Raw genomic sequence first — 14,884 nt, 5'->3', positions numbered from 1 at the left:
GTTTCTTGATTTCTTTGTAGATTCTGGTTATCAACCCTTTATCTGTTGTATAGTTTGCAAATATTTTTTCCCATTCTGTTGGTTGCCTCTTCACTTTCCTGACTGTTTCTTTTGAAGTGCAGAAACTTCTCAATTTGATGCAATCCCAAATGTTAATTTTTGCTTTGACTGCCTATGCTTCCGGGGTCTTTTCCAAGAAGTCTTTGCCGGCACCTATATCTTGCAGGGTTTCTCCAATGCTCTCTAATAATTTGATGGTGTTGGGTCGTAGATTTAAGTCTTTAATTCATGTTGAGTGAATTTTTGTGTAAGGTGTAAGGTAGGGGTCTTGCTTCATGATTCTGCACGTGGAAATCCAATTTTCCCAGCACCATTTATTGAATAGACTGTCCTTACTCCAGGGATTGGTTTTGGATCTTTGATCAAATATAAGTTGGCTGTAGCTGTTTGGATTGATTTCTGGTGTTTCTATTCTGTTCCACTGGTCTATCCATCTGTTTCTGTACCAGTACCATGCTGTTTTGATAACAACTGCCCTGTAGTATGACCTGAAATCTGGTATTGTGATGCCTCCAGCTTTGTTTTTGTTGTACAAGATTGCTTTAGCTATTCGAGGTCTCCTGTGTCTCCATATGAATTTCAGCATCATTTTTTCCAGATCTGAGAAGAATGTCTTCGGTATTTTGATTGCTATTGCATTGAATCTATAAATTGCTTTTGGAAGAATGGACATTTTGATGATACTGATTCTTCCAATCCATGAGCATGGAAGATTTTTCCATTTTTTGGTATCCTCTTCTATTTCTTTCTTTAAGGTTTTGTAATTTTCATCGTAGAGATCTTTAATGTCCTTCGTTAAGTTTATTCCAAGGTATTTAATTGTTTTTGTGGCTATTGTGAATGGGATTGACCTTAGAAGTTCTTCCTCAGCCATGGCATTGCCTGTGTATACAAAGGCTGTTGATCTTTGTGCATTGATTTTATATCCTGCTACTTTGCCAAACTCTTCTATGAGTTCCAGTAGTCTCTTAGTAGAGTTCTTTGGATCCCCTATATAAAGAATCATATCATCTGCAAAGAGGGATAGTTTGAGTTCTTCCTTCCCAATTTGTATCCCTTCAATTTCTTTTTCTTGCCTAATAGCTCTGGCTTAAACTTCCAGAACTATATTGATTAGCAGTGGTGAGAGTGGGCATCCCTGTCGGGTACCAGATCTCAGTGGAAATGCTTCCAACTTTTCCCCATTCAATAGGATGTTGGCCGTGGGTTTTTCATAAATTGCTTTGATTGTATTGAGGAATGTTCCTTCCATACCCAGTTTGCATAGAGTTTGCATCATGAAAGGGTGTTGTATTTTGTCAAATGCTTTCTCTGCATCTATTGAGATAACCATATGGTTTTTCTTCTGCAGTCTGTTAATGTGGTGTATCACATTGATTGTTTTGCGAACACTGAACCATCCCTGCATACCAGGGATAAATCCCACTTGGTCTGGGTGGATGATCTTTCTGATGTATTGTTGCATTCTATTGGCCAGAATTTTATTGAGGATTTTTGCATCTATGTTCATTAGGGATATTGGTCTGTAATTCTCTTTCAATGCTGCATCTTTTTCCGGCTTAGGAATTAAGGTGATGCTGGCTTCATAGAAAGAATTTGGGAGGAATCCCTCTTTTGCGATTGTTCTGAATAGTTTGAGAATTGGAGTTAGTTCTTCTTTAAATGTCTGGTAGAATTCAGCAGTGAATCCATCTGGTCCTGGGCTTTTCTTTGTTGGGAGAGCCTTTATTACTGTTTCAATTTCTGTCTCAGTTATGGGTCTGTTTAGGTTTTCTATGTCTTCCTGGTTCAATTTAGGTAGGTTGCATGTGTCCAGGAATCTATCCATTTCTGATAGATTTCCCTGTTTGCTGGCATTCAAGTCCTTGTAGTAATTTCTGATGATTCTTTTTATTTCTGTGGTGTCTGTTGTTATGTTTCCTTTTTCATCTCTGATTTTATTGATTTGGGTTTTTTCTTTCTCTCTCTCTTTTTTTTTTAGTTAGTTGGGCTAATGGGGTGTTAATTTTGTTTATTTTTTCAAAAAACCAGCTCCTCGTTTGGCTGATTTTTTGTAATTTTTTTTTTTATTCAATCCTGTTGATTTCTTCTCTGATTTTAATTATTTTTCTTCTCCTACTAGATTTGGGTCTGGTTTGCTGCAGATTTTCTAGACCCTTGAGATGAACTGAAAGCTCATCTATTTGGTGCCTTTCCAATTTCTTGATGTAGGCACCTATTGATATAAACTTTCCTCTTAACACTGCTTTTGCTGTATCCCATAAGTTTTGGTATGTTGTTCTGTTATCCTCGTTTTCTTCCAGAAAATTTTTGATTTCTCTTTTGATTACTTCTCTGACCCATTGTTCATTCAGGAGCATGTTGTTCAATCTCCATGTGTTTGCATATGATCTAGGGATTCCTGAGTTTCTAACTTCCAACTTCATTCCTTTATGGTCTGAGAAGCTGCGTTGTATGATTCTAATTCTTTTGTAGCCAAAAACTGTCTCAGATCTAACATAGTATCGTGTGTGCTTTTCCTAACGCTGTGGGGAACATTTCCTCTCTCTAAAAATAATTCTAGGCTCAGTGTCATGTGGATGGGGCCCCAGTACAGGAAAAGGACGTTAGTGGAGAAGCCAAGTGAAATCCAAAAAAGCTGGAAGCCTAGTTCCTTGTAATTTAGTAATCTTGGTTTCTTAGTTATGACAAGTGTGAGCTGTTAACAACGAGGGAAACTGGGCAAAGGGGATATGGAACTCTCCATATCACGTATGTAACTTCTATAAATTTAAGAATTTGGAGAAGACGTTTATTTAAAAAAATCAAAGTAGAATATAATCCTGAAATCGTTTCTACTTACTCATTTTCACAAACAAACAAAGTTAACTTTAAATTTGCAAATTAAACTTGGTATAAGATTCTTCTCTGAGCAAATGAATGTGCACTTGAAAAGCCAGTTTGACCTGATCTTCCATAAGTGACTTAAAATTGAATAATATTCCACAGGGCCTGTTCCTCCAACTATGAAATTTTGTTATCAAGACCCAGTGATTTCAGACATGGTGCTGGGAAAATGGGGAAGAGAATTTGAGGTTTTGTCTTCAAGTCCAAGGTGTTTAACAGACCTGAAAACCATTAACTCTCAAGGAAGCGAAAGAATTTTAAAAGCCAACTAAATTACATTTCAGTAAAAGGTGTAAATGTTCAGCTCATGGTTGGATTCTTGGTGGATCACATAAAAAGGTAGTAAAGAGCCGGTGCCATGGTTCACTTGGATAACCCTCTGCCTTGTGGCATCAGCATCCCGTATGGGTGCCGTGTTCTAGTCCCGGTTGCTCCTCTTCCAGTCCAGCTCTCTGCTGTGGCCTGGGAAGGCAGTGGAGGATGGCCCAAGTGCTTGGGCCCCTGCACCTGGATGGGAGACCAGGAGGAAGCACCAGGCTCCTGGCTTCGGATCAGCACAGCGCCGGCTGTAGTGGCCATTTGGGGGTGAACCAATGGAAGGAAGACCTTTGTCTCTCTCTCTCTCTCACTACCTAATTCTATCTGTCAAAAAAAAAAAAAAAAAAAGGTAGTAAATATGAAAGGATTCCCAAAACAGCCACAGGATGGGGTCTAGGGTCAGATAGTCTGGGAGTGGTTCCTATTCAGTCTCTGGCACTAATGCAAGTTCTTTGTGCCTCAATGTTCTCATCTGTAAAATGAGCATAATATCTGGATCTGGATGGTAATTTCAGATGCAAAGAAAGATGTGCCGCTAAAATTTGGCAATTTACTACATGCAAACAAAATGCCAATTAAGCACCAAAGTGACAAAGGGAAAGAGAAATTAAGATTTGTATCTATTACATCTTACAAATCTAAGCTTAAAGACTTATGGAAGAAAAGTAAATTTAAAAATGCAACTTCAGAAGGTAATTTCTGCAGACATGTATAGCTCAGGTTAACATGTATTCAAGGACAGAAAGATCAAAGATGCTTTTTTTTTAAAAAAAAAAAAAAAGGATCTGATAATAAACAAAGATTTCTGAGCTTCTGGTGAAAAGGAAAGAGGCATAATAATGTCCCCTTCATTTGATAGGATTATTGACAGAATTAAATCCACATAAAGAGCTTAGCTCAGGGCTGGCGCTATGGTGTAGTAGGTAACGCTCCTGCCTGTAGTGCCGGCATCCCATATGGGCACTGGTTTGAGGGCCGGCTGTTCCACTTCTGATCCACCTCTCTGCTATGGCCTGGGAAAGCATTAGAAGTTGGTTCAATGGCCGTCGCCATGGCTTAACAGGCTAATCCTCCACCTTGCGGCGCCAGCACACCGGGTTCTAGTCCCGGTTGGGGTGCCGGATTCTATCCCGGTTGCCCCTCTTCCAGGCCAGCTCTCTGCTGTGGCCCAGGAAGGCAGTGGAGGATGGCCCAAGTGCTTGGGCCCTGCACTCACATGGGAGACCAGGAGAAGCACCTGGCTCCTGGCTTCGGATCAGCACGATGCGCCGGCTGCAGTGCGCCGGCCGTGGCGGCCATTGGAGGGTGAACCAATGGCCATAGCAGAGAGCTGGCCTGGAAGAGGGGCAACCAGGATAGAATCCGGCGCCCCAACCGGGACTAGAACCTGGTGTGCTGGCGCTGCAAGGCAGAGGATTAGCCTGTTAAGCCACGGCGCCGGCCCAAATAAATAAATCTTTAAAAAACAGAGCTTACCTCAATAAATGTTGGAAATTAGTATATTAACATATTTCAAAGTTTTTTATGTTGCAAATCATCATACACATTTCTTTTTTTGACAGGCAGAGTTAGACAGTGAGAGAGAGAGAGACAGAGACAAAGGTCTTCCTTTTTCTGTTGGTTCACTCCCCAAGTGGCCGCGATGGCTGGTGCATTGCGGCCGTCGCGCTGTGCCGATCCGAAGCCAGGAGCCAGGTGCTTCCTCCTGGTCTCCCATGTGGGTGCAGGGCCCAAGGACCTGGGCCATCTTCCACTGCACTCCCTGGGCCACAGCAGAGAGCTGGACTGGAAAAGGAGCAACCGGGATGGAATCTGGCGCCCCAACCGGGACAAGAACCTGGGGTGCCGGCACTGCAGGCAGAGGATTAGCCTAGTGAGCCGCGGTGCTGGCTACCATACACATTTTTAATCAACCATTTCAAATTCTCTGTGGGGGGACCTGGCACTGTGGCATAGAGGGTAAAGCTGCTGCCTTCAGTGTCAATATCCTATCCTGCAATGGCAGAAGCTGGGCCTATCTTAAGCCAGGAGCCAGGAGCTTCCTTCAAGTCTCCAAAGTAGGTGCAGGGGCCCAAGGACTTGGGCCCTCTTCCACTGCCTTCCCTGGCCACAGTAGAGAGTTGCATTGGAAGTGGAGCAGCAGAACTCGAACAAGCACCTATATGGGATGCTGGCACTGCAGGTGGCAGCTTTACCCACTATGCCATAGCACCGGCCTTGCACATCTCTTAAGTATATATCAAAACGATGATTCTAAAAAAGTCATAGCAGATACTGGCTACTTGTTTTAAGTCACTCAGTAGGATGTTTTGACCTAGTAACTCACCAGCAGGGCACACGAGACATAGGCTGGCAATATCCGATGGGTAGTAAGCAGCATACACACCAGCCACGTGGCCACCCATGGAGGTGCCCACCAGGTGGAAGGGCTTTTTGTTCAGCTTCAGGCATTCTACAAACTAGGAAGGGAAATGAGAAGGAAGCTTGGTTACACAGCTGAAGACAATGACAATAGTGACTACAGAATAAAAACTCCTCGTGCTTCCTATGGACAACTGCAAAGAGCCATGGCTGAAAGAGGGTCTGAAACCACTGGCCCCACTGTCAAGACGAACCCTGTGGCATGCATGGACTTGTCTGTACCTGGCACAAGTGACTGAGGGATCATTTATAAGCATAAAACCAACAAGAATTCCCATAATTAACGAGTCAGCAAACTGTTCTACCAAGGTCCAGAAAGTAGACATTTTCTATTTTGTTGGCCATAAGATCTGCTGCAATTACTTAGCTCCGCTGATGTAGTTATATGTTGTAACATGTAGCATATGTTGTAAGACGATATGTAAATAAAGAGCTGTGGCTGTGTTCTGTTAAAATATAGTCTACAAAAACAGATGACAGGCCAAAGACAGCTCATGGGAGTCACTGTATGATGAATCTGCCAAAATTCAAAGCCCTTCCCATCCATACAGCCATCTATTCATAGAACTATCCACACATCATCTGTCTGTTCATCCTTCCACTCCTACCATAGGGTCAGCCATCCAACCAATCATCTACCAGTCCATCCACCCATCTAAAAAAATTATTGGTTAATTCTTATCAGACACTATAGTCAGCCTGAGGATACAGCGAGAAGATAAAAAGATAAGGTTCTTGATCTCATTAAAATAACTAGTTTAATGGGCGGCGGGGGGGGGGGTGAACATTAAATAAATATCCTCATTTGGAAGATATACCAAAGTCAACCTGAAACTGATGGGTCACTCAACTGTGAAATGGCTTGACAGCCCCATATCCTTGACAGCCCAATCAAGATAGATGCTAAAATAGAGAAAGATGCAAAGAAACCCTCCCCGGCTAAGCACAAAGGCTACCGCTGTTACCACACAACTGGGAAGCAGAAAAACAGATACCCAAGAAGAGTAAAGGGCTGGAAGAATTCTGAGCTCCCTTTTTAAACAGCTCAAAAAAATGCCCTGATTGTATTTCTGCACAAACAATTGCAATAGCTTGAAAGAGAACAATTTTTACTAAGTTGTGGTCCTCCACAGCTGAGCAAGGTTTCATCGGGTTGCAATTACTTGCAAACAGCACAGAGACCACTCACAAGTCAGCATGAAGCTCTCTTGCCTGCCCTACAGATTTGGGTAGGCAATGGAGGGTAAGAGGCACACCGGGCAATTTCTGATGGAGCCTTGTGCTTACCTGATGTATCCTCTTGACTTGTCCATCTATGGATAGGTCATCCAGGGAGGAGCGGGTGGTTCCCTCATGTCCTGGCATGTCCACACAGACCAAGTGCAAGTTCTTCGGAAGGAACTAAGGATGTATAGACCCAAAGAGTCAGCATGTGGGGTACAAACTCCACTTGATCTGGCAGCAATCTGGAACTGTTTTCCAACTCCCTTTTCATCCTGGCTTACTGGACATGGCCACTTTCTGTGATGTTTATCCACTCTTCAGGAGGGATTGCCCCTTCACCTTACCAAGTGACCTGGGCCACCATCCCTAGGGATATATGGGTATAGGCCACCCAGTGTTTTACCCTACCTGTGTGAATAAACATTGCCAAAAGCTTTATAGGGAGCAGTGGTCCCCAAGCACTAATACACAGAAGGAAGCAGGCCTAGGAGATGACTGGGAAGAGAGGACAAAAGTCAGGGTAGCAGGCTGAAGACTCCTGTTCTGTCCTGACAATGATGGGCAGGTCCTACCTCCTCTTCTCCCTCCTTCCTTCCACACTTACTCCAGCCACACTGCCACTGACATGCAACCACAAGGGATAATACTGTTCTCCCAGAGAACTTGGCTAGGTCCAGAGCCAACAGGAGCAACATTTCCCCAAAGAACTATGTCTCATCACCCTGATTCCAGTTCCACTTTTTTTTTTTTTATTAAAGACTGATTTCTGAGATCATTATTATCCTAAAATGCCTTTTCTGTTTAGAGATGCACCACTTTTAACCAGGAAACTAAAAAAAAAAAAATCAGTTATCAAAAAATATCCCTTTACAGGAAAGATGCTCATCAGAAGTGCAGACAGGAAGTGAAGGTTCATTAAGGCATGAAGACAACTATCCTCATAGTAGAATTTGGAAGTTAGATCACCAGTAGTGCGCCATGTGTGAGCTTTTCCCTCCTGGTGCAGACAGTACTTGGGATCCTCGCATATGGTTGGGAGCTGCAGAAGCTTCCTGCCCAAGACTTCCATCAGCTAGAACCTTCCCCAGTGAGTCCCTTGAATCTAGCACAACAAGTGGCCACATCCAGTAAGCCAGGACAAAAAGTGAGTTCCAGAAAGCTGGCAGATCAAGAGAATTTCTTTACATAGCTAAGGAAAAAGACAAGGCAGAAAGTAGAGGAAGGAGGGGGGACAGGAAATGGAGAAGAAGTAGAGGGAGGAAAAGGGGAAGAGAAGGAAGAAACATGGAGAACAAAACAACAATGATTTTCAAAAGCCCAATCTTGGTCATCATGACCGTTCTCAGACAAAGCTATCAGAAACCTCCCCACAGAAATCTCCGTGAGGTGGTGTTCTAAGGCACAGGTTTCACACACTGTGTTCAACTCAATCAATTCCATATGACAAAAGAGCCTAAATAAAACACTGCATTCATTTTAAGACCACTTGAACTGTGTGGTTCCAGGTTCCCCATGCCCTCAGCCAGGGCTGGCCACATCACATCCTTTTCCTCTAAGGGGCAAGAGGCTAGCACTGCACCTTGACCACGCTGAGCCACATATCCTTGTGTGCGGAGAATCCATGGAGCATGAGGATGGAGGGCTTGGGCCCCGGCCTGCCCCGGAAGGAATAGCAGAACTGATAGCCTTCGTGTTGGACGTAGCGCACCTGCATGCCCAGCGTCCTCCGCCAGTACCTGGGGGGGAAACACAGGCAGAACAGCAGAAGCACACCTCGGTCAGTGGCTTCCGCAGGGACACAGGTCCTCTCTGCAAGACTATTCCCCATTCCTGACCTCTAGGACAAGCCACACAAAGAGCACCAAGCCAAATCATTCTGGAAAGTTCTACCGTGATGCATTTCATTAACCACCCTAATGAGGAAGGGAAAGGCCATGTTTTCTAAGAAGTATGTCCCACGCAATAACCTCTTGTTAACATGCAGAATCTGAGAGTGCTAACTCATTCCTGAGAACCATCTGCCCCAGTCCTCTGCCTTGAGCCCGCGCAACATATGGCAGCTGGTTGACAGCTCAGCTTCTGCTGCTTACATAAGACTTGGCAGTGGTGGCATTTGGCTCCAAATCGATTTCAATATGAAATTACCATCTAAACAAACTGAACTCTCTGCATGAAGAATCTCTCCCTGATGAAATTAATGAAATTAATTCAGAGGCTCACTTTGTGATATAGTTTACACTAAAGCAGCAGCCAAGTCTTGCAAAAACAAATAATCTAAACTGACCAGTACTTTTCCTTTGTGTAAAACAAGGAGAGAAGGCTATTCATTCATGTTTACTTGAATCATACACATGCCCAAGATGGGGCTCGGGAGTGGAGGTGGAACGAGGTAAGAGGCAGGGGGGTAGGGAATAGAGGCAGGAAGAAGAGTGTTCATTGTGTTGCTTCTAGCGCCTTCTCAATGATTGCATGGCCAATTCAAAATACTAAAATTTAATAAAAATCGGCTGGCTGGCAAGCTCTTCTCTGACAAAGCAAGCATATTTCAAAATTCTAAATCATGGCACCAAAATATGAGCTTGTTCACTCATATGCCAGCTCACTCATCACTGATTCTATGATCTCGAATCTCAATTTCCTCATCTGTACCATGGGGAAATGTTGCATTCTACTTAGGATATGGCAAAGATTAAATGAGACAACTCACACATAAAGTCTTGCTCAATGCTCAGCATACAGTAAGTATTAAGGAAATGGTAGGTATCTGTACTATACAAAAATAATTCTGCCTTTCCAAAAAATCATATGATAAAATCCAAGGGAAAAAGTATATGAGAGGAATATCTGCAACAAATATGGTAGCCACAGATTATTATCCTTGACATATAAAACGCTAACAAATTGATATGAACTACACTAAAAATCCCAATTCAATACTGTGAAAAACAAATGAAGGGATAACTCAGGGCAGACAAGAATTTTCAAAAGGTTTTATTCATTCATTCATTCATTCATTCGAGGGGCAGAAAAAGACACAAAGCTCACAGCCACTGGTTCACTCCCCAAACGTCTAGGGCTGGGCCAGGCTGAACCTGGGAGCTGGGAATGGAATTCAGGTGGACAGGGACTCAACTGTTGGATCCAACACCTGCTGCCTCCCAGGATCTGCATTAGCAGGAAACTGGAATCGGGAGATGCAGGTGGATATTGAACCCAGACACAGAAATATGAGATGCAGTGTCTTAATCTCTGGGTCAAACACCACCCTACAGAAGAGAGATGAATGACTAACAAATATAGGAACCATGTTCAAGTTCACTGATAAAGAAATGAATGTGGGGCCAGCACTGTGGCATGGTGAGTAAGACTGCCACCAGCAGTGCCAGCCCCTATATGGGCGCCGGTTCCAGTCCCAGCTGCTCCACTTCTGATCCAGATCTCTGCTATGGCCTGGGAAAGCAGTAGAAGATGGTCCAAGTCCTTGAGCCCCTGCACCCATGTGAGAGACCCGGAAGAAGCTCCTGGCTCGGATCGGCGCAGCTCTGGCCATCGTGGCCATCTGGGGAGTGACCCAGCAGATGGATGACCTCTCTCTCTCTTTCTCTCTGCCTCTGCCTCCCTGTACCTTTGCCTTTCAATAAATTAAAAGATCTTTAAAAAAAAAAAAGAAATGAATGTTACGACAAGATACTCTATTGAATAGAAAATACAAAATATATGTGGAAGGAGCGTAGTTGTGCAAATGCTGCTAGTGACTGCTTCACTCATCAGGTGAAGATGGGTAAGGGATTCTCTAATTTTACTTTAAATTAAGGTGACAGGGTGGGTATTTAACCTACTGGTTAAGATGCCCACGTCCAACATCAGAGAACCTGAGTTCAATTCTCAGCTCTGGCTCCTGACTCCAGCTTCCTGCCAATGCAGATTCTAGGAAGCAGTGGTGATGGCTCAAATAATTAGGTCCCTGCCATCTCATGGGAGACTTAGTTGAATTCCCATTTCCCAGCTTCAGCCCAGCTCTGTCTCAACCATTCCAGGCATTTGGGTAGTGAACCAGTAGATGGAAGAAGCTCTCTCTTTGTCTACCATCTCTGTCTCCTTTTATCTCTGTCTCTGCCTTGCAAATAAATTTTCTTAAAAATTAAATAACTCATGTCCTTTGATCCAGTAATCATGCTTCCCTGAATAGTCAACCCAAGGAAATAAGCAAAAAGCTTGAAAAAATTGTTTTAAAGATGTTCAAAACAGTGTTAATTGCAAAAATATCATTAATAACCTTAGTATTCATCAATAGAAAATATATTACATAAATAATATATCTAGACAATGTAGTATTTTGCTATTATTAAAAATGAGGTTTCATAGATAGTCAATAACATGGGAAAATGTTTATGACATGATGTCAAGTGAAAAAATAGTACTCAATTCTTTTTATACTACTGATTCTAATTTTTTTTTTTATTTTAGTATTTATTTGAAAGGCAGAGTTACAGAAACTGGGGGAGAAGAAAGACAAAGAGAGAGATCTTTTATTTGCTGGTTCACTCCCCAAATGGCCACAATGGCTGGGGCTGGGCCAGGCTGAAGCCAAGAGCCAGAAGCTTCATCTGGACCTCCCACATGGGTGCAGAGACCCAAGAATTTGGGCCATCTTCCACTGCTTTCCCAGGCCATAGCAGAGAGTTGGACTGGAAGTGATATGGCCAAGTCTCAAACAGCACCCATATGGGATGCCAGCACTGCAGGCGGCAGTTTACCCACTACGCCACAGCGCTGGCCCACTTCTGGCTCTTATGGATAACTTCCTAGTGTGGAATTCCTTGGTCACATGATAATTCCATGTCTGACCTTCTGAAGCCCTGACAGACTGCTGGGTTCCCAGCTCCCAGTCTGGGCTTTCGGCAAACTCACTAGCAGATGAGATCTTTCTCTTTGTCTCCCTCATCTAGGAAATGAACCAGCAGATGAGAGCTCTTCTATGCGTGCTTCTATCTCTTTCTTTGTCTCTGCCTCTCAAACAAATTTTAAAAGAAATTAAACAAAGATTGTATCAGTTAATTGGCCCTTTGCTTTTGCCTTACAGATTTAAGAATGCAGATAGGGGCTGGTGTTGTGGCACAGTGGGTTAAAGCCCCAGCCCGCAGCACCAGATTTCCATATGGTCGCTGGTTCGTGACCCAGCTGCTCTATTTCTGATCCAGCTCTCTGCTATAGCCTGGGAAAGCAGTGGAAGATGGCTCAAGTCCTTGGGCCCCTGCACCTGCATGGGAGACCCAGGATAAGCTCCTGGCTTTTGGCTTCCAATCAGCTAAGCTCTGGCCGTGTGGTCATTTGGGGAGTGGACCAGCAGATGGAAGACCTTTCTCTCTGACTCTACCTCTCTCTGTAACTCTGACTTTGAAATAAATAAATACATCTTTAAAAGAATGCAGTTATTAAATTCCATATATAAAAAAAAAAACCCTGCTGAGATTTCAAATGGGCACACACTGAACATACACTTCATTGTAGGGAAATCTGACATCTCCATGATAATAAACCTTCCAACTCACAAATACAGTCTTTCTCTCCATCAATGTGGGTCTTTTAAAATTTCTGTCACAAATCCTTTGTAGCTTTCTATGTAGAGATCTTCCACATTGTTCTTTAGATTTATATTTAGATATTTCATCTTTGTTGACATCATAGTAAATGGTATTGTTAGCATTTTTTCATTTTTGACTTGTTGGTATAAAGTAATATAACTGATTATTCTTTATTGATCTTGTATTCAGCAGTCTGTCAAATCTACTTACTAATTCTAACAAATAAAGATTCATGGAGGGGGGCCAGCGCTGTGGTATAGTGGGTAAAGCTGCTGCCTACAGTGCCAGCATCCCATATGGGTGTGGGTTCAATACCCAGCCACTCCACTTCCAATTCAGCTCTCTGCTATGGCCTGGGAAAGCAGTGGAAGATGGCCCAAGTCCTTGAGCCCCTGCACCCACATGGGCGACCAGAAGAAGCTCCTGGCTCCTGGCTTTGGATTGGCATAGCTCTAGCCATTGTGGCCATGTGGAGAATGAACCAGCAGATGGAAGACTCTCTCTCTCTCTCTCTCTCTCTCTCTCTTTCTCTCTCTCTCTCTCTGCCCCTCTCTCTGCAACTCTGCCTTTCAAATAAATAAATAAATAAATCTCTCTTTTTAAGATTTATTTATTTGAAAGTGTGAGTTACACAGAGAGACGGAAAGGCAGAGAGAAACAGAGGTTTTTCATCTCCCGGTTCACTCCCCAATTGGCTACAATGGCCGGAGTTGCAGGAACAGGGGCCCAAGGAATTGGACCATCTTCTACTGCTTTCCCAGGCCATAGTAGAGAGCTGGATTGGAAGTGGAGCAGCTGCGTCTTGAATCGGCACCCACAAAGGGATGCCAGCACTGCAGGCAGTGGCTCTACCCGCTACGCCACAGCACCAGACCCATAAATAAATCTTTTTTTTAAAAAAAAGAATCATGGAGGGGCTTTGGGACATTCTATGTATGCATATCATGTCATCTGCAAACAATGACATGTTTTATTTCTTCCCTTCCAGTTATTATCCCCTTTTTTTTCTTATAATTCTATTAGTGAATTATTGGCTATGATTTATTATCTTGATTTCAGGACTGAATTTCTTTGGGAAAACGGAAACTTTGGAAAATCTTTTTCATCCTAAACACCCTCAATACTTTCATTGCACCATGAAAATCAGGGAGGCCCCGACATCATCCACAGTGGCCACAGCACCCTCAGCAGCGGCTCCCTCTTGTCTCAAAGGGAAGTGGTTGGAGCCTCCTGTGGCAGCAACCGCAGCCCACCTCACTGTGGCAATGGGCTGGCCATGCTCCAGGGACATTGAGACTGAGAGAGCTGCTCTGAACGCTGGCTGTGACCTGCTGGGAACACCTGTTCCTGTTCTCTGGGGAACACAGTGGGATGATTCACCAAACCCTTCTGTTCATAGGGCTGGGCCGTGGGGGTGGGGGCTGGAGGGATTTGGGCACAAATCTGCCGCTACTGCCTGCTATTTCTGTTTGTGTAGCCATCCTGAAAATCAACCTGACTCCCCCTGCCTCCCCGTCTGCCAAATGTAGGCCTCTGGAGGAGTGGCAACAGTTATGGGCAGTCGGTGACTCATGGGAAAGCTGCTTATCGTATGACAATCACTGTACAAATGTCACCGTGTTGCTTGCAGGATGAAGGAAAACAGGCTGTGCTTTTCAGTGGGGCGGGGGAAGCCACTCACAGGACTTTTGACAGCTCCTAGCAATGGCGTCACGGGTTCTAGGACTACACTCACACTCCCCCTCCCCCCATGTCACAAAGCCACCTGGCATGATCTAAAAGGTTTTCTAGGATTTTCATCCTCCGTACCAGCTGGGTTTTCTCCCTGGCCTGTGTGCTTGAGTTCACAAGATAAAGAGCATTTTTGTCTTCCAACCACAGCTCTGAGCAGGGCAGCAGGCAAGGGCAGACTTTAAGATCATATGCCTCTGTACTGTCAATTATAAGGAACAGAACACTACGCTCTGGGGGACTCTATTGTTCCTGTTGGCATTGCTTGTTGATGCAAGTGAATGACTGCTATGCAGCATTATTCACAACAGTCAAAAGGAGGAAATGATGGGAAGACGAATGCAGGGTGACTGTATGGCCTTAGTTGGTTTTCTGTTGATGTAACAGAATATCTGAGACTGGGTCATTTGTAGAGAGCCGAGTTTTATCTTGGCTCACGATTCTGGAGGCTGGGAGATCCAGGAGCATGGCACTAGCATCTGTTCGGCCTCTGGCAAGAGCCTCATGTTGCTTCAACTTGTGGTGGAAAGCAACAGACAAGTGGGCAAAGCAGAAAAAAAGAACACAAGGGGCTGCCTCGCTTTGCACCAAACTGCATTAATCCCTCTCAGTGATTGAATCACAGCCTAAAGGTCCCCCAAACACTGTCACACTGGGAC

The 14,884-nt window shown here is 43.9% G+C and overlaps 1 protein-coding gene across 7 annotated transcripts in view; it reads right to left on the bottom strand.

Annotated features, from left to right (window-relative positions):
- The window catches only part of ABHD6 (abhydrolase domain containing 6, acylglycerol lipase), a 102,413-nt gene that overhangs the window by 17,736 nt on the left and 69,793 nt on the right, over positions 1 to 14,884 (bottom strand). For all 7 annotated transcript variants that reach the window (XM_062201164.1, XM_062201163.1, XM_062201161.1 and 4 more), the window contains 3 exons: positions 8,489 to 8,645; positions 6,973 to 7,086; positions 5,591 to 5,723 (listed from right to left, as the gene is read on the bottom strand). In XM_062201164.1, the coding sequence (XP_062057148.1) occupies positions 5,591 to 5,723; positions 6,973 to 7,086; positions 8,489 to 8,645 (404 nt within the window). The remainder of the gene's footprint in view (positions 1 to 5,590; positions 5,724 to 6,972; positions 7,087 to 8,488; positions 8,646 to 14,884) is intronic.

Source organism: Lepus europaeus, chromosome 9, assembly GCF_033115175.1.
Source record: "Lepus europaeus isolate LE1 chromosome 9, mLepTim1.pri, whole genome shotgun sequence".
Classification (NCBI taxonomy): Eukaryota; Metazoa; Chordata; class Mammalia; order Lagomorpha; family Leporidae; genus Lepus; species Lepus europaeus.
This window is presented reverse-complemented; position numbering and strand designations above follow the sequence as displayed.